This window comes from Oncorhynchus kisutch, linkage group LG23 (genome assembly GCF_002021735.2).
Source record: "Oncorhynchus kisutch isolate 150728-3 linkage group LG23, Okis_V2, whole genome shotgun sequence".
In the NCBI taxonomy this organism is placed as follows: domain Eukaryota; kingdom Metazoa; phylum Chordata; class Actinopteri; order Salmoniformes; family Salmonidae; genus Oncorhynchus; species Oncorhynchus kisutch.
This window is the reverse complement of record NC_034196.2, coordinates 8,957,074-8,977,219: the sequence shown is the minus strand read 5'-3', so window position 1 is coordinate 8,977,219 and position 20,146 is coordinate 8,957,074. Positions and strand designations below refer to the sequence as shown.

The 20,146-nt window shown below is 41.8% G+C and overlaps 1 protein-coding gene across 9 annotated transcripts in view; it reads left to right on the top strand.

Annotated features, from left to right (window-relative positions):
• Positions 1-20,146, top strand: part of sbno1 (strawberry notch homolog 1 (Drosophila)) — a 29,107-nt gene that overhangs the window by 4,922 nt on the left and 4,039 nt on the right. For 6 of the 9 annotated variants that reach the window (XM_020458363.2, XM_020458360.2, XM_031802370.1 and 3 more), the window contains 20 exons: positions 894-984; positions 1,913-2,073; positions 2,200-2,333; positions 2,441-2,531; positions 2,717-2,878; positions 3,077-3,212; positions 3,433-3,538; positions 3,867-4,020; positions 4,114-4,296; positions 4,516-4,613; positions 7,646-7,791; positions 11,057-11,257; positions 11,335-11,520; positions 11,671-11,840; positions 13,910-14,041; positions 14,558-14,693; positions 14,970-15,082; positions 15,206-15,277; positions 15,375-15,474; positions 20,012-20,086. In XM_020458363.2, coding sequence (XP_020313952.1) covers positions 894-984; positions 1,913-2,073; positions 2,200-2,333; positions 2,441-2,531; positions 2,717-2,878; positions 3,077-3,212; positions 3,433-3,538; positions 3,867-4,020; positions 4,114-4,296; positions 4,516-4,613; positions 7,646-7,791; positions 11,057-11,257; positions 11,335-11,520; positions 11,671-11,840; positions 13,910-14,041; positions 14,558-14,693; positions 14,970-15,082; positions 15,206-15,277; positions 15,375-15,474; positions 20,012-20,086 — 2,647 coding nt within the window. The remainder of the gene's footprint in view (positions 1-893; positions 985-1,912; positions 2,074-2,199; positions 2,334-2,440; positions 2,532-2,716; positions 2,879-3,076; positions 3,213-3,432; positions 3,539-3,866; positions 4,021-4,113; positions 4,297-4,515; positions 4,614-7,645; positions 7,792-11,056; positions 11,258-11,334; positions 11,521-11,670; positions 11,841-13,909; positions 14,042-14,557; positions 14,694-14,969; positions 15,083-15,205; positions 15,278-15,374; positions 15,475-20,011; positions 20,087-20,146) is intronic. The other 3 variants (XM_031802373.1, XM_020458365.2, XM_020458362.2) reach the window with 1 other exon arrangement.

Below are 20,146 nucleotides of genomic sequence, written 5' to 3'. Positions count from 1 at the left end.
AAATCCGTTCTCCCTGTTCAATGACAGACACTCTAGTAGTCACAAGGAGTTTTCATACACAGTTCTGGGCTATAGTTCGAATCAGTTCGATTTTTGTTACTGTATTTTTATTTTTTCATTTGTTCGAGTTGGTTTCGCATTGCCAAATGTCTAACAAGCTAAAATGCCTTAACAAAACCATGTGTTCATGCAAGTAATTTGTTTATTGGAGAAAAATTATTGCTTTAAATCCGTTTTTGATTGTCGATTAAGTGTAACTTGCGCATCCCCAAACTTCATATTACTTTCGCTTTGGTCTTCCAACAACATGTGGGAGGAAACCGCGCAATAGCTGCTATAACTGAGATACGAATAGGCTATATTCAGTAGCCACATCGCTGGTATAAACCCCCGTCTCCCTCAGATGCGCTAATAAATGCCCTGCTACTCACAGAATGTTTCAGAGGTATCAATTTATGGTATTGCATGTGTTTCATCAAATGCTTGCAGTCAAACAAGCAATAATACTCCTCTGGTTCTTTTTCTGTGTTTGGTTCGGACTGCATTCTCACCTGCAGAGAACTGTACCATGGTACTAATGGAATCGGACGTAAAACCACCCTTTTTGAGTGAACCACTGTGCTCTGTTTTGTTTGCTCACAACTGCGGGTAGTGTTCATAACAGTCCAAACTAAGGTGGGAAAAGCACCGGAGTTTGGTCAATTAAAAATCTCCAAACCAATTTGGTGTGGAAGCCCCCTTATCGATAAACGGCAACAACACAATGATTCCCTAATAATTACTATTTTCTTTAGGATTCAACAGAGCCGTCTGAGAATTTAATTTAATAGCCTGCTGAGTTTCTGTGAAATGCTTCAGGCAGCTTGGTAACAAGTGATTATGTCTTTGTGTAGAAACTCCCAGGAATGGAGGAGGAGGCTGAGGAAGAGGAGGATGAAGAGTTGGGTCATGCTGAGACATACGCTGAGTACATGCCTATGAAATGTAAGCTTTACTGGCTGAGTACTCACAACTATTTAGTTTCCTTTCACGTTTACTGAAGCTGTTAAGCCTTGTTCACACTGGCAGTTTGAAGGGACTCAAACCACTTTTTTGGGGGGGTGGACATATCTGTTTTTGAATCTGATATTTTTCCTATAACCTGAACAGCCAAAAATCTCATTGAATCCCATATTTCAAGTCACCTTCATAGGTGGTTTAAAATCGGAGACAAATCTGATTCCTGTCCATGGAACTTGTCTGAATGGTCAAATTGAATTTTCCCTCACGTGATTTTTAGTCGGTTATTTGCCATATCTTGTTGTTTGGGAGCTACTCTGAGTCTTTGACATGTATGTGGTAGCTAATTAACTTAATTGTTTACCAGCAAATTAGTGAATGTGCTAGCAAACTAAATGTTTAGCTAGCTTAGGTGGCTAGCCAAAAATAATCTTGTTTATCCTTTGAGGCTGTAAGTGTTCTTCCACTATGATTTCAAAGATTCAATGCAAATCGAAGACTTCCATCGTTGTCGCCTTAGCTTGCTATACAACAACTTCTGACGGATTGAGGGAGCACGAGCACCACCAGCCTACGCCTCTGCACACAAACCTGCCATTGCCATGGCAACTAGCATAGCCAGGTCAAAAAATGACTACAGTCTGAGCAAGCACACATCCGATGTGGTCACTTGCTGTTTGGACAGTCAGTAATCCAAAATGGATTTTAAAAACAAACCTGATTTTGCACTTTTGAATCCTGAAGTGTGAACGAGGCTTAATACTTATATTAGTCAAATAATATTGACTGATGAAAGATGGGTGGAGCCCATGCAGAGGTGCACACTGAGTGTTTGCTTTGAGGGTGCAGAGGGCTTAATGGAAAACAAAGATTTGATTGGTCAGTTGGCTGATTTGTTGATTGATGGTTCCAGTGAGGATCGGGCTGCGTCACCCAGACCCAGTGGTGGAGACCAGCTCCCTGTCCAGTGTGAAGCCCCCAAACGTTTGGTACAGAATGTCCATACCAGAGGAGACTGTCGACCGCGGCTGGCTGTCTGCTCTGCAGCTGGAGGCCATCACATACGCTGCCCAGGTAAAGAGCCTACACATTTACGCCACTGCTCACATGGCCAGATAAAGACCCTACTACAGCTTGGCACTGCTTTATGTACTAGTGTAGATGAGCATTCACATACTGAAATGTTTCTTGTCTCCATAGCAACATGAGACATTCCTCCCTAATGGCGACCGAGCGTCCTATCTGATAGGAGACGGGGCCGGAGTAGGCAAGGGCCGGACCATCGCTGGGATCATCTACGAGAACTACCTCCTCGGTAGAAAGAGGTCACTCTGGTAAAACTGTAACTAGGGTTACCTGATACATCCCATCAATGAAACAAGATGAAACTACACACACATTCACACACACCCATTTCTTAAAGGCTATTCCGTCTTCACAGGTTCAGTGTCTCTAATGACCTGAAGTATGATGCGGAGAGGGATCTGAAAGACATAGGAGCCAAGAACATTCAGGTCCATTCACTAAACAAGGTAAGAGGTTGCCTGCTGTGTGCAGATGTACTTCTCCATGCTTTTTTCTTACATGGTAATAAATTGAAGAGGGTCCTTCACACTGGATATGCTTTTCATATCTGCCTTCCAAAATGACGTGTTCACATACATGTCAAGGAGTTGTTCGCCTTCACTCAAAACCCATTCTATTTTGTCTGTCCCAGTTTAAGTATGGTAAGATCTCGTCCAAACACAATGGCAGTGTGAAGAAGGGGGTGATCTTCGCTACGTACTCCTCTCTGATCGGAGAGAGCCAGTCTGGAGGGAAGTACAAGACCCGCTTCAAACAGCTGCTCCACTGGTGTGGAGAGGACTTCGACGGAGTCGTATCCTTTCATTGACCAACAGATGACTACTGTAAAAACAAATCATTGAAAACATAATTGCCCTTAATACAACTTGTCCACATTTATACTGAGAGTGTAATCTGTAACTGCCCTTAGTAGGAGTTGTTGTAACCGGTAGATGGAAGTGTCAGTTGTTTAGTGACGATAACACCATTCCTTAATCCAAGCCCCTTTTAGATTGTATATGACGAGTGCCACAAAGCCAAAAATGTCTGTCCCATCGGGTCATCCAAACCCACCAAGACTGGACTGGCAGTCCTGGAGCTGCAGAACAAACTGCCCAAGGCACGGGTGGTGTACGCTAGTGCCACTGGTAAGATGCTAACCACCTAGAGAGGAGTCTGCTGGCGTTTTCATGCTTCAAATGATGAGCAGAGTCATTATTCTACCTGAACCATCTGTCGTGTAGCTCCTAAGTGCGCTATATGGAAAAGATGGTGGGAAATATAGTACAAGATATGATAACCTAAATGAACAGAAGTGTTCTCCATCTGTGTGTGGTATTTTATCATTATTTGATACGTTTCTTTCAGGTGCTTCTGAGCCCCGTAACATGGCCTACATGAACCGGCTGGGAATCTGGGGAGAGGGGACACCTTTCAGAGAGTTCAGCAACTTTATCCAGGCTGTGGAGCGCAGGTGAGGGAGACGGACACACTAGTAACTCGTCATAGTGGTGCAGCGTATTTGTGGTTTAAAAACGGCCACAGAATGGAGGCAAGGGATCTTGAAGTTATGACTCTTGGCAGGTGGAATCTGTAGAGGCAGAATGTCTTCAACCCTTAAACTGATACAAAACATGAATATGCAGATAAATCTGTTTTGTAAAAAAAATTCTCCTGCTGAAGTCTTGTTATACTTCCCCTTGTCTATGTCTACTGATAAGTTGTCTAGCATATCACAAAATACTTGAAGAAATATCTATTCCAAATAAACCTTTTCTTCCCTTGCATTCCCTTTTCCTCAGAGGTGTTGGTGCCATGGAGATAGTTGCCATGGATATGAAGCTGAGGGGGATGTACATTGCCAGGCAGCTGAGTTTCACAGGTGTCACGTTCAAGATTGAGGAGGTTCCCTTGACAACCCACTACATCAAGATGTACAACAAGTCTGTACGCCTGGTAAGGAGCCTTGACCTAATCCTAACCTTAACCATTTTCCCTAGGATCTTTTCAGAAACAGAAACTCTGTTTTAACCCTGTCTTGTCTTTCAGTGGGTGGCTGCGCGGGAGAAGTTCCAGGCGGCTGCTAACCTGATGGAGGCAGAGCAGCGGATGAAGAAGTCCATGTGGGGTCAGTTCTGGTCGGCCCACCAGAGGTTCTTCAAGTACCTCTGCATTGCCTCCAAGGTCCGCAGGGTGGTGCAGCTTGCCAGGGAGGAGGTCAAAAACGGAAAGGTGGGTGGGATGTTTCAGAAGATAAAAAGACGAGATTGTGTCATTGCAGTAATCTAAATGTATTTTTTTACATCAGATTTAAGAAGTTTAGGAAAACTGCCACATGCATATTGGTTTTCGTGTATTGTGGTTGGTTTGAGAGGAGGTGACTGGCGTTCTCCCGTATGTTTTTCTGTGAACCCAGACTGTGTGACTAGAGGCCTATGTCTCTCTCTGTAGTGTGTCGTGATTGGTCTTCAGTCGACAGGAGAGGCCAGAACACTGGAGGCCCTGGAGGAAGGAGGAGGAGAGCTGAACGACTTTGTTTCCACCGCAAAGTACGTTTTCACCCAGGCAGGGAGTCCGCTGGTCCTTAATGTCTTAAATGAATTCATCTGATATAAAGGCTTTTAGGAGTCCTTTTTTGCGAACGGAGAGGACTGCAGTGTTTCCGTTAAACAAAAAAAACAAAAAATAATACTGGAGGTGTGCTTTCAAGATGTTAGTGAGCTATCCAAATGTGTGTGTGCCATTATACATTCCCTGAACATGTTAGCTATTTCATCTAACTTCTTTCATGTCTTACTTTGTGCTGGAAAAGGTCTGTCTAGAGCCCTCCAACTTAGCTATACTTCAAAAAGGTAGCTGTTTGATACCCGATTCACTGAATGAGTGAATTATTTTATTCAACTTTTTGGTTGTAAGCTAATGTAATAATCTTATTGCATAATACTGCCAGGACAGCTACAGGGTGTGTAGACCATGTAAACCTCTCTGGGATATGTGGGACGGTAGCGTCCCACCTCACCAACAGCCAGTGAAAGTGCAGGGCGCCAAATTCAAAACAAATCTCATAATTAAAATTTTAAGCATACAAGTATTTTACACCATTTTAAAGATAAAATTCTCGTTAATCCAGCCACAGTGTCTGATTTAAAAAAAATGCTTTACAGCGAAAGCACCACAAATGATTGTTAGGTCACCACCAACTCACAGAAAAACAGTCATTTTTCCAGCCAAAGTGAGGAGTCACAAAAAGCACAGAGAACTAATCACTAACCTTTGATCTTCATCAAATGACACTCATAGGACTTCATGTTACACAATACATGTATGTTTTGTTCGATAATGTGCATATTTATATCAATCAAATTTTTACATTTTGAAGGTCATCTTGTTGTTAATCCCACCACAGTGTCCGATTTCAAATAGGCGTTACAGCGAGAGCACCACAAATTATTATGTTAGGTTACAGAAAAATTCCGCCATTTTTCCAGCCAAAGAGAGGAGTCACAAAAAGCACAAATGGAGATAAAATGAATCACTAAACTTTGATGTTCTTCATCAGATGACCCTCATAGGACTTCATGTTACATAATACATATGTTTTGTTCGATAACGTGCATATTTATATAAAGAAATGTCAGTATACATTGGCGCGTTACGTTCACTAGTTCCAAAAACATCCGGTGATATTGCAGAGCCACACAAGTGTCGATGAAAATACAGTTGTTAGACATGGAAATATAGATACACTTCTCCTTAATGCAACCGCTGTGTCTTATTATTTCTATTATTATTATAATTTTTTATTTTTTTACTTTACGGAAAAAGCAAACCATGGAATATTCGGAGTACAGCGTTCAGACAACAAAGCAGCCAAAAAGATATCTGCGATATTGTGTAGTCGACATTAGTCAGAAATAGCATTATAAATATTCACTTACCTTTGATCTTCATCAGAATGCACTCCCAGGAATCCCAGTTCCACGATAAATGTTTGATTTGTTCGATAATGTCCATTTATGTCCAAATAGCTTCTTTTGTTAGCGCGTTTGGTAAACAAATCCAAATGCGCTTTCAGGTCCAGCCGAACGTCGGACAAAGTTCAAAAAGTTATTACAGCCCGTAGTTCGTTTTACAAGTTTAAGTATAGAATCAATCTTTATGATATTTTTATCATAAATGTTCAATAGTGTACCAACCGGAGAATTCCTATGTCTGTAGAAAGCAGTGGAACGAGAGTTAACTCTCTCGTGACCGCACCTCAGAGCCTGTGGCACTCTGCCAGACACCTGGCTCAATCAGCTCTCATTTGCCCCCACCTCACAGTAGAAGCCTAAAACAAGGTTCTAAAGACGGTTGACATCTAGTGGAAGCCGTAGGAAGTGCAAAATGACCCCATTTACACTATATTGGAATGGCAAAGAGTTGAAAAACTATAAACCTCAGATTTCCCACTTCCTGGTTGGATTTTTCCTGCCTGCCATATGAGTTCTGTTATACTCACAGACATCATTCAAACAGTTTTAGAAGCTTCAGTTTTTTCTATCCAATACTACTAATAATACGCATATATTAGCATCTGGGACATAGTAGCAGGCAGTTTACTCTGGGCACCTTATTCATCCAAGTTACTCAATACTGCCCCCCTGTCACCAAGAACTTAAGCTGACTGTGTTTGAGCAGTGCTGGTTCAAAAGCCTGCACACCCAGTGGCCTAGTCCTCCAGATGGAGAGTTACCCCAATTTTACTGTGTAAAACAGGGTTATGTTTGACTTAAAGGCATTTCTTTCCAGTGGTAGCATTATATCTGCTATTGATAACTGGTTGCATGATTTCCTAGCAGCACCATCAAGTCAATATCAGTCGATACTTGCACAAATGTCTATTCTGGAAACGCTTACCTGTAACTGTTTGCTTAACTGCAGTGCTGAAATTCGTACTTTTAAATCAACTTTTATCGAATACAACCACAGACCGTTTCCTCATTTGTGATGCTCACTCAGCACGAATGCGCTTGTGTCAATTGAATCTCAGATTACGTAGTATGTCAAGGCTGCTACGTCTCCAGTTGAGCAACACAAATTCAGAAAAAGTCTGTTGTATTCAATAAAATGTAATCACCCCACGGAAGGAGCGCAGTTGTACAGGCCAAAGAGGTACATGAAAGTGTTTTTTTTTTAATTGACATTTTTACAAGTATCGACTGATGGCTCCTCAATGTTGCGAGCAAATCGCACGACCAGTTATCAATACTTAACTCTGACTAATATATGAGAACGGCGTTGACCGCTCCTCAGCTAGTTTCTGATGGGGAATATTATTGTCTGTGTGATGCGCGCTGACATTTGTATTAAATTGCAGTCCAAGTTAAACTTCATGCAACCTGCAGATACCCTGTATGAAGAGAACATACTGAGAAACAACTTGGAATCTATTAGGACATTATATTTAACATGTATTGTGGATTGTTATTGTGATACTTTTCTTATTGGTGACATTGAGGCTAGTATTGTACATCTGTAATGCTAGCTAGCTGTATGCTAGTACTATCTCTAACAAGGTGTTTGCCCTCTCCCCTCCCAGAGGTGTTCTGCAGTCCTTGATAGAGAAGCACTTCCCTGCTCCAGACAGACAAAAGCTGTTCAGTCTGCTGGGCATCGACCTATCGGTCAAGAAGACGCCATCGCCCAGCGAGGCCGCCGCAGAGCAAAAGGGCAAGAAGAGGAAAGGTACTGGAGGGAAGGCAGTAGGGTTGTAATGATTCACTCGATACTCATTGGTCCCGGTTTCAAATGTTTAAGATATTACTGCATTGGTCCGCGGGACCCAAAATCGATTCAAGCGTTACGAATCGCAGGTTCACAAACTTTGTACCATGCCTTCAGAAAGTATTCATACCCCTTGAGTTATTCCACATTTTGTTACAGCCTGAATTCAAAATGCCTTCTTACCCATCTATTCACAATAGCCCATATTGACTAAGTGAAAAAATATTTTTAGATTTTTTGTTTGTTGCAGATGTATTAAATGAAATGCACAAATATCTTATTTAGTTAAGTATACACACCCCCTTGAGTCAATAACTCACCTGGATTGTGCAGCATTTGCCCATCTTTATTATTTTTTAATTCTTCAAGCTCTGTCAAATTGGTTGTTGATCTTTGCTCGACAACCATTTTCAGGTCTTGCTGTAGATTTAAGTCAACTGTATCTCGGCCACTCAGGAACTTTGAATGTCTTCTTGGTAAGCAACTGCAGTGTAGATTTGTTTTAGGTTTTTGTCCTTCTGAAGGTGAAATCATCGCCCAGTGTCTGGTGGAAAGCAGACTGAAACAGGTTTTCCTCTACGATTTTGCTTGTGCTTGGCTCCGTTTCATTAAAAAACATTATCCTGGAAAAGCTCCCCAGTCCCTAGCGATTACAAGCATATACCCATAACATGATTCAGCCACCACTGCTTGAAAATCTGGATATCCAATGTGTTTTATTTTTTTTATCTACCAATAGGTGCTCTTCTCTGAGGCATTGGAAAACCTCCCTGGTCTTTGTAGGTGAATCTGTTTGAATTCACTGCTCGGCCGAGGGACCTTAGATAATTGTGTGGGGTACATAAAGGTCATTCAAAAATCCTGTTAAACACTATTAATGCAGACACTGAGTCCGTGTGACTTATGAAGCACATTTTTACTCCTGAACTTATTTAGGCTTGCCATAATTAAGGGGTTGAATACTTATTGACTCAAGACATTTCAGCGTTACATTTCCAGTAAACATTTCCAAAAACGTGATTCCACTTTGACATTATGGGTTATTCTGTGTAGGCCAGTGACGACAAAATCCAAATGTGAACCATTTAAAATTCCGTTAAACAAAACTAAATGTGGAAATAGTCAAGGGGTGTGAATACTTTCTGAAGGCACTGGAATTAGGTCGACAGTCATTTGCATGCCGAACAACACCAGTAGCCTTGTCAAACTGTGTGCAGTTGTGCGCTGTCCAACGAGAGGTAGGCCTATTCCTGATCTGGCACATCTGCGTGTCACCTTCAGCATTCAAATATTTGCAATATGGCTTGTGCAATAGAAGGCTTTATTAGTTAAGTGACAACCAAAGTAATTCCCTAGGTTATTTTTATGAAATGCGCTGTTGAAAAATTGCGTTTTACCAGAATATAACTCGCCTAATACCGCCCAAGTCAACTCATCTGGCTGTAGGTGGGTTACATGCTGATCAGGGCTTACATGAGACTTAAATTGTTTAAGTTCATCTGCAATAGTTTTGGAAGTTTTTTGCTTGAAACAATCATTGTATATGGTCATTTTTAGATATACAGGGCAAAGTTGATAATTTCATAACGGACATCCATCACTTTTGCATGGTCGACGCGGGAGAAAATAAGCTAATTTTGCGTGTTTTCAGATCAAAATTGTGTGTGTGGGGTGGTAGCTGTCCAGTTTCCCTTATGGCTCAGCTCAGATGCCTACATACACTAGAGGTCGACCGATTTAATGTTTTCCTAACAATCGGTAATTGACGCCGATTACATTGCACTCCATGAAGAGACTGCGTGGCAGGCTGACCACCTGTTACGCGAGTGCAGCAAGGAGCCACGGTAAGTTGCTAGCTAGCATTTAAATTGATCTTATAAAAAAACAATCTTAACATAATCACTAGTTAACTACACATGGTGGTTTATCTAGCTTGTTCTGTGTTGCATATAATCAATGCGGTGCCTGATTAATTTCTCATCGAATTACAGCCTACTTTGCCAACGGGTGATGATTTAACAAGCACATTCGTGAAAAAAGCTCTGTCGTTGCACCAATGAACCTAACCATAAACATCAATGCCTTTCTGAAAATCAATACATACGTATAGAAAAAAAGCAATGCTTGAAGCACAGCGCTGTTTATAACTTAAAGCCTATCAACTCCCGAGATTAGGCTGGCACTATATGATAGTGCCTGTAAGAACATCCAATAAAAAGTATATGAAATACAAATGGTATAGAGCGAAATAGTCCTATAATTCCTATAACTACAACCTAAAACTTCTTAACTGGGAATATTGAACACTCATGTTAAAAGGAACCACCAGCTTTCATATGTTCTCATGTTCTGAGCAAGGAACTTAAACGTTAGCTTTTTTACATTGGACTTTTTTATACTTTTACTTCTCCAACACTGTTTTTGCATTATTTAAACCAAATTGAACATGTTTCATTATTTGAGACTAAATTGATTTTATTTATGTATCATATTAAGTGTTCATTCAGTATTGTTGTAATTGTCTTCATTACATATATATTTTAATGTGTATTTTTTTTTTTGGGTCCTCCAAAAGGTATCGACGTGGAAAAATCATAATCGGTCGACCTCTTACCATAGACATGTACATAATTTACACTCACAGAAGTCAGCTCAGACCAATCCAACTCGGAGGCCCAGCTCATGAGCTCCATCAGCAGCAGATTTTAATTTCATGTTTTTATGCAACAAATGTTAGTGTATAGCACCGAATTGCATCAGTTTCGTTCCTCTAATCAAACCGAATCCCTTCAAACTAAATGTATCGGAGTCCATCTATCTAGATGCGTATCGAATCGTCTTGAAAGAGAAAGATACCCATCCCTAGCAGGCGATGGGTCTGATGGGACAGCGAAGAGTTTGATCTTAGTTTTGTTCAGTTGGTTACTTCAGCAGATCTCTACTTGCCTATCTGGTGTTCTTTTGAAATTTTTCTTTTGTATTTTTTTTATTCCCCCTTCTCCCCAATTTTGTGATATCCAATTGGTAGTTAGTCTTGTCCCGTACGGACTCAGGAGAGGCCCGCCTATCTAGTAGCGTTTTTGTGTGAACCTGTGACTCATCCTAGGTGTTATGTAATGTTCTGGCTTATTGTTCCACAGATGAGAAGTGAATCTTTAAAAAGGCCTTATTGTTTGAGACTAAGTGTTTTGACTGTTTACCAATTGTAATGTTCCCTCTCTCCCAGCAGGTGCTGAGATAAAGAAACCAGAGAAGCGGAAGAGAAAGTCTGGTGGTCTGTCAGGGAGCAGCTCTGACGACAGCGAATCGGAGGAGTCTGATAAGGATGATGCGGAGAGTGACGACAGCTTCAAGTCGGTCAGCTCAGGAGAAGATGATGATGACTTCAACCCCTTCAAGGATGATTCCAGCGAGGATGAGGAGGATGGTGAGCGAGGGAGATTGATGATATTGAAGACGTTTGACTGCTACCGAACATTGTCTTATACTTTCTGCCTCTTTTAGACCCCTGGCTGTCTGGAAAGAGGAAAGAGGCGAAGAAAGGCAAGGAGAAGATGAATAAAAAGAAGAAAAAGAAGAAGAGCATTGACCCAGACTCTATCCACAGTGCCTTGTTAGCCTCTGGTCTGGGCTCCATCAGGCCTGCTTTTACCACCCCCATAGTCAAGACCTCCAGCGCACCTGCCATAGGTGAGTGTCATGTCGAACTTCTGTGCAAATACCCTTTTGCCATCTATGTATTTTCCAAAGCATGAGTTAGGATTGTATAACCAGTCCAGGATGAGCAGATGAAGATATTCAACACTTTTTAACCTTCTCTCCCTCTAATCCCTCCATCAGCCAAGGTAGAGGCAGATGACAGCTGTATGACCAGTCAGGATGCTGTGGAAGATGCTCAGCAGATGAAGAGAGATCTGTTGGACCAGCTGGAGAAGCTGGCTCAGGATCTACCCCCCAACACTCTGGATGAACTCATAGACGAGCTGGGAGGACCGGACAATGTGGCTGAGGTAAACGGGTTGACCTCTTAGATTTAATGGCAAAATATAGATTTTCGCCTCAATTGACATACCCAAAACTAACTGCTATTCCTGTGTAATTACATGATTCTGACATGCAAAAACATGGTGTATTTGGAAGGAAGACATCTGGGAGATTGAGTAAATGATCAGAAGATAGATAGGGTTATAGTTCAGAATACACAAGATAAAGTTTGTGTGCTTCATATTTCATCTTTCATTGACATTCTATAAGTGAATTATAGAGCTGGATACATATCGGATGGCTTCCACAACATGTGAACAATGGCAGGGAGAAAAAATGGGATTGATAAACCGAACTAGAAATGGGCAGATGTTTTAGTAAGTCAGGTGTGGTCACGGGACATTTCCAAGTGTCCCTAAACCTCTCCAAAGTGGCATATGTCTGTAAATTAGATAATTTCAGTGCTATTACACATTCTTCCAAGTAGCCCGCCTTTGTCTTCATGACAGCTTTGTACACTCTTGTGGTAAAAATAAAGTTTTAACACACTTTCTGGTCTTAGAGGACCTGGTAGTAGCCTTCATCTGAGCATCAGATAGGTTGACACCCCCCATGCTGGCATTGTAGTCCTTCACAGGAATAGGGACATTCGTCCTCACCCGTGCCCCATTGGCAATTTTCACCCTCCTTGAGACATGATCGTTATTGAATGCCTTATGCTGTGAGGTGAGCATGGTTACTTCCCTAGTGTCCTTCAATTTCACAAAAAGCTGTTTGTTAGTATTGATCCAACGTATGGTCCCCCTCTCCACTGTCTTTGTCATGTCGTTTACCTTGGTCTTTGGGAAATCGATTCTGTTAGGATGAATGGTGCCACAAGCCCCTATTAACTTTTTCAAGAGGTCTATGAAAAGTGGCTGTAGAACCATCAGACAGGGTGATTGACATGGCAGTGGGGGGGATGAAGACCTTGACCGGCAGGGGGCGCTCGCTGGGAAGGGGTGGCTCCCAAATGTCGTCATCCAAATCCTCTGCATCCTCCGCTCTGTGGTGAATAAAATAAAGGGCTGTATTGTTGTAAGACACACAGAATTACAGTTGACTAAATTTACAAAACGACTACTTTAAACAAAAAAAAACTAACCCCAAGCGACTCACATAGGTGTGAAGCACACAAACGATGCTAACAAACACTTTGGAGACCAAGGCAGAGGTGCGAACCACAAATGGCCATGAGTTAAGTGGCCCCTCAAGTTACAAGGATTAAAGTTAGAACAGCAAATGGTGAACTACTATGAAAAATATATAATTCCAAAGTAGTTGTCTAACATTGAAATGACTTGTTACATGGGCCTATGTAAACTAAATCCAAAGCACAAAAAGCAGACGACTTCTAAAAAATAAATGCATATAGTAAATTGGCTATAAAAAGTCTTAAGTGAATCCAGTATGCTAAAGGATGAAATCAGTTTACAATGTAGCGTGCTGGGTGGGTCTCGTCTCTGAGCCAGGTAGCAATAGTTTGCATTGCACGTAAAATGTTCTAGTCCTTGCTTTGTCCCACCCAGGTCAACGGAATATCCCTGGCAAGTTTATCATTGGCTACAAGACTGTCAAGGTGCCATAGTAGCCAATCCCCTGTGTAATAGATGCCTACAGCGCGAAAGCAGACAACGTCATATTTTTGATGCGCAAAGATAGTCAATCGATGTTGCCATTAAGTCCTACATCATCAGATGACATTGGCAATAGGCTAGTAAGGATTAATTTGATACGCCCCATGTAGCATTAGCTCCAACACAGTCCAAATAGAAGCTTACCCTGTAAGATGTTTGGTGTAAACGTTGTATAAAATAGAAATGTTGACGCTTGGGGCTGGTGATGAATAACAGTAGGTCACAGGCAGGCAAATAATATATCCTCAAGATCTGAGTCCCAGCTTTTGGTGTGTGTCAACGTGTTCCATTTTTATTTTGTTTATGCTTCACAACGCTAACCAGAATGTAGGTAGCAACATTTGGACCTTTTTCACTATGTTTACGTCTCTTTTTATCCTTTTTTGTTTTGTTCCCACATTGTCTCTGCTGTATTCCAGATGACAGGCCGTAAAGGACGGGTGGTCAGTAACGACGACGGCAGCATCTCTTACGAGTCCCGCTCTGAATTGGATGTTCCTGTGGAGATCCTCAACCTCACAGAGAAACAGAGGTTCATGGACGGAGAGAAAGTAAGGGAGGACTGGGAGAGAAATGGGAGAAACACATTTTTAATTGTCACAACGTGTAGGTGCAGTGAAATGTGGTGTTTTACAGGGTCAGCCATAGTAGTATGGCGCCCCTGTAGCAAATTAGGGTTAAGTGCCTTGCTCAAGGGCACATTGGCAGATTTCAAAAAATATTTTTTTACCTTGTTTGCTCTGGGTTTTTTTTACCATTCACCTTTCAATTACTGGTGAACAATCTCTGCCCTTGGGCAAGGCACCTAACCCTAATTTGCTCCAGGGACGCCGTACTACTATAAGAGGTAGAGACCAGAGTCAACTTCTCTATACGTTTGGCTACCTGAGAGGAGGGAAAAGTAATACACCATGATTCTGTCTTAGGCGAGGGGTACAAGCACAACGACTTGAGAAATGTAGGTTGTGGCGCAGTCTCCTTGTTTGAGTCACAAATGTATAGCATCAGTTGAATATATTGTTCACAAACAATTAGCACAGAACCATTCCTAACCTTGTTCTCTCCAGAACATAGCCATCATCTCGGAGGCGGCTAGCTCCGGTATCTCCCTGCAGGCTGACCGGCGGGTGAAGAACCAGAGGAGGAGGGTCCACATGACCCTGGAGCTGCCCTGGAGTGCAGACAGAGCCATACAGCAGTTTGGTGAGAAATCTTTCTCTTGCTGTAGTTTCATTACTCGCATACAATCTGAAGCACAGATTTTTTTGTGAAAAATGCTATAGAAATAAAAATGTCTTCACTCTAGTCTTGTGGGATTTACTTGCCTCTCAATAATGTTGCTTATTTTACTTAATTTACCTGGCATGTCTGGGGGTCTCCACTCTGTTACTATGGGACTAGTAGGTATTTAGAATGAATGAAATGTGTGTTATGCTCAATGCTACCATTGTCTGACATCTCGTTCCCTCTCTCTCGCAGGGAGGACCCACAGGTCTAACCAGGTGACAGCTCCAGAGTACGTGTTCCTCATCTCTGAGCTGGCTGGGGAACAGAGGTTTGCCTCCATTGTGGCCAAGAGACTGGAGAGCCTGGTAAGAACCTGTCCTGTCAGTGGTTCAATTGAGCTGACCAGTTGAAAATATGGATATTATCCCCCTTGTTTGAATTCTTGAAGTTTGGCTGCTGACGCTACATGTGATCTGTGTATTCCACAGGGTGCCCTCACGCATGGAGACAGAAGAGCAACAGAGACAAGGGATCTCAGCAGGTTCAACTTTGACAACAAAGTAAGTAGATACACCACATAGGAACACGTGTGTGTGTGTGTGTGTGTGTGTGTGTGTGTGTAGGGTTCAATTTCTAACTTTCTGCTCCACTCCACAGTATGGCAGAAATGCACTGGAGATCGTGATGAAGTCTATTGTCAACCTGGACTCTCCGTTAGTGAATCCTCCTTCGGACTTCGAAGGGGATTTCTACAAAGGTGTGTCTGGACAGATCTTGTAATACAGTCATAGGATTTATGTCCGGGCAATTCCTTGGTAACAGAATGATGCTAAGGCTCAGATGTTAACTTTAAAATGTTTACCAAACAAAACCCAATAATTGCCAAGTTGAACAAGGCAACAGTAAAAATGCTGTCCCTCACTAATGATGCAGCCTTGGGGCAATCAGAAAAAAATTGTAATTGAAGGATCTCTATGGCAAGATGCGTCATTCACCCAAGTTTTAGTCAAAGTCAGGCCAATGTCTGAGATTGCATGGGTTAGCTAGACTCATATCCCTGAGCATGTGTGCCAAATTATATTTCTCTGAGTCAAACAGATCACGAGACATAAACACGTGCCTGTTATAGCGCCACTCTGGTCGATATGAATGTTCTTGCATATGTAGTCTTGACAGTGTTTGCAACATGTTTGCAACCAAGTTTTGTTACAATACGAATATCCCTGACTGTTTTATATGCATTATTTGTCAGAACACGCCCACGTGAATGTTTATTGGACAATAGCTACCTAGTCTGGAAAATATTGCATTGAGAGACCTTTGTCTACAGATGCCACATATCACAGTACCGAAACATTATGATAACAACATTTTAGAATACCGTAGTACCGTTTCATATGATACTACCACCGGTTATATTAAGGTTTATGTAGTCCATTTTTTTGTTTATACATTTTAAGCAACAGCATCCAGTCTCTTGTATGCGCAAGTCCAATAATGTATTTCAAGTTCATGCACATCTCCTGTGTAATGAGCCAGCCATCACTCACCTGTTTCTCTTTGTCTGCACTTCTTGTGCATCTATTCCTCCATCAGTCTTTAAAATATACAGTACCAGTCAAAAGTTTGGACACCTACTCATTCTAGTTTTTTTTTCTGTTTTACATTGTAGAATAATAGTGAAGACATCAAAACTATGAAATAACACATGAAATCATGTAGTAACCAAAGAAGTGTTCAACAAACTTTATATTTTATACTTAAGTTTCTTCAAAGTAGCCACCCTTGGCCTTGATGACAGCTTTGCACACTCTTGGCATTCTCTCAACCAGTTTCATGAGGTAGTTACCTTGAATGCATTTCAATTAACAAGTGTGCCTTGTTAAATTTGTGGAATTTCTTTCCTTAATGGTGTTTGAGCCAATCACTTGTGTTGTGACAAGGTAGGGGTGGTATACAGAAGATAGCCCTATTTGGTAAAAGACCATGTCCATATTATGGCAAGAACAGCTCAAATAAGCAAAGAGAAACGACAGTCCATCATTACTTTAAGACACGTAGGTCAGTCAATCCGGAAAATATCAACAACTTTGAAAGTTTCTTCAAGTGCAGTCGCAAAAAGCATCAAGCACTATGATGAAACTGGCTCTCATGAGGACCGCCACAAGTAAGAAAGACCCAGAGTTACCTCTGCAGCAGAGGATAAGTTCATTAGAGTAAACTGCACCTCAGATTGCAGCCCAAATAAATGTTTCACAGAGTTCAAGTAACAAGACATCTCAACATCAACTGTTCAGAGGAGACTCTGAATCAGGCCTTCATGGTCGACTTGCTGCAAAGAAACCACTAAAGGATGCCAATAAGAAGACTTGCTTGGGCTAAGAAACACGAACAATGGACATTAGACCAGTGTAAATCTGGCCTTTTGGACTGATGAGTCCAAATTTGAGATTTTTGGTTCCAACCGCCATGTCTTTGTGAGACCCAGAGAAGGTGAACGTATGATCTCCACATGTGTGTTTCCCACCGTGACGCATGGAGGAGGTATGATGCTGTGGAAGTGCTATACTGGTGACAGTCTGAATTTATTTATAATTCAAGGCACACTTAACCAGTTTGGCGACCACAGCATTCTGCAGTGATATGCTATCCCTTCTGGTTTGCGCTTCTGTATTCCATGTCTTATTTCAAAGTTTTGATGTCTTTATTATTCTACAATGTAGAAAAGTCAAATAAAGAAAAACCCTTGAATGAGTAGGTGTCAACTTTTGACTGGTACTGTAATTTGGCTGTGATGGCGGGTTGGGATACATGTGCATTTGATAGATTGGTGCAGCATGCAGAGTGATCTAAGTTGATACATTTGTATAATTTCATCACCTGGTATAACCAATCACATAGGCCAGTCTGAGTATGCTTTGCAAGTTTGCTGTCACGCAGCCTGAGTGACCGAGAGGAAAAATATAGCACAGGGTCGCGACAGACATGCTTGCAGCTTTATAGTAAAGTTACAAGCATGTCTGTAGAAGAAATATTACCCATATACCGCACCTACCTTTTTTTGTTCTTCCTGTGTGATTTCGCCTGCATTTTATATCGCGGGCAGTTCAACTAATCCCAGGTCGTTAATTACTGGTTTGATAGACAATTCAGTCATGTTGGCTAGATAGCAAACAATCTGCTTACTTGACAGTAGGTCTAGGCAAATTTGATTTGCACAGGAATAAAGAAGGGTCTGCTAGTCATGAGATGTGTTTCAAAGGTAGGATTAGTATAGGCCTAATGTAAGCCTAAACTACACTGACCAAAAATATAAGTGCACCATGTAAAGTGTTTATTTTTTTACAAAAATTTCCATCAACTGCAATAAAAGATCCCAATTTTGTTTAGTGATGATTTTTCCTTTACCAAAATAATCCATCCAAGAAGCTGATTAAACAGTATGGTCATTACACAGGTGCACCTGTGTTGGGGACAATAAAAAGCCACTCTAAAATGTGCGGTTTTATCACACAACGCAATGCTACAGAGGTCTCCAGTTGAGGGAGCGTACAATTGGCAGGAATGTCCACCGGAGCTGTTGCCAGATAATTTAATGCTAATTTCTCTATCAGCCGCCTCAAGTCATTTTAGAGAATTTGGCAGTGCGTCCAACCGGCCTCAACTGTAGACCACATGTAACCACACCAGCCCAGGAGCTTCACATCTGGCTTCTTCACCTGCTGGATTTTCTGAGACCAGCCACCCGCACAGATTATGAAACTGTCAGTTTGCACAACAAAATAATTTATGCAAAAACTGTCAAACCAAATCAGGGAAGCTCATCTGCCTGCTCGTCGTCTGACTGCAGTTCGGCGTCGTAACCGACTTCAGAGGGAAAATTCTCACCTTCTCCAGTTTGTGCTCTTTGAGGATGTGTCCCAGTTTAAACTATACCGGGCAGATGGCAGACAGCATGTGTGGGCGAGTGGTTTGCTGACGTCAACGTTGTGAACAGAGAGCCCCACTGCCACCATGGGGCAGGCATAAGCTACAGACAATGAACACAATTGCATTTTTTGGATGGCAATTTTATTGCACAGAGATACCATGACGAGATCTTGAGGCCCATTGTCGTGCCGTTGCAATCACCATGTTGGCACATAATGCACGGCCCCATGTTGCAAAGGATCTGTACACAATTCCTGGAAGCTGGAAATGTACCAGTTCTTCCGTGGCCTGCATACTCACCAAATATATCATCAGTTGAGCATGTTTTGGATGCTCTGGGTCAATGTCTATGACTGCGTGTTCCAGTATCCAGCAACTTCGCACAGCTATTGAAGAGTGGGATAACATTCCATAGGCCACAATCAACACCCTAATCAACTATGCGAAGGAAATGTCGTGCTGCATGAGGCAGATGGTGGTCACACCAGATACTGACTTGATTTTTCTGATCCATGCCACTACTTTTATGTATCTGTGAGCAACAGATGCATATCTGTATTCCCAGTCATGTGAAATCCATAGATTTAGGTTCTAATGAATTTATTTCAATTGACTGGTTTTCCGAATATGCGCTGTAACTCACTAAAATCTTTGAAATTGTTGCGTTTTTGTTCTGTGTATTTCTGGTGCGCCTTAAATTCTGTTTTGGTGACTTTTGACATTTGGGTGAGAGAGGGAGACTGAGTGTCTGTCAACTGAAGAGTAAAGAAGGGCTCATGCAGTGTTTTCCCTTTGTTGCCACAATGAGATGCAGACCATTATGTATAATCCTCCAGCCAAATCACAGGTAGGCCTTTGCAAATATGAGCAAATCAGCAATTCTTTGCAGTATTCTATTATACAGTGTGAAGTTAATTCAATATGTGTTGTATTGTGTGACTATCAGTGACAGGATTTTTGTGTGGCAAATGCACATAACGTTGAAAAAATGGGAACAAGCGTCCGGGGAATCGCGATACAACTCGGGTATCGTGATACTTGGCCTGGTATCATATCAATAGTCAAACGTTCGTATCGTGACAACACTACTTAAAGTGCATTTCTTTTTGTATGTTTTTCCAGTGGAAATTGTTAAAGGTAGTCCTTGATGCTGAGTCTGCATCATTCTGTTATTGTGGAATTGCCCATCCCTATTTTGAGCCAGGGGAATTTGCATTCTCCTGCTTGATACTGGGGATTCTTTCTTAGCGTCTATTATCCACACTTGAATGACTCAGCCCAAAAACTGACTTAACCTTTCTGGTGTGTGGCTGTGGTCTTACTTTCATCTGACGTGATCTGGTCTTCATCCTGTTCTCTGGCAGAGATCCGTCATGGGTTGATCGGAGTGGGTCTGATCAATGTGGAGGACCGATCAGGGATTCTGTCTCTGGACAAAGGTGAGACTGGCTCGAACTTTAAGACTTCCTATTGTAATCTGACAAGGCTAAGATTGTATG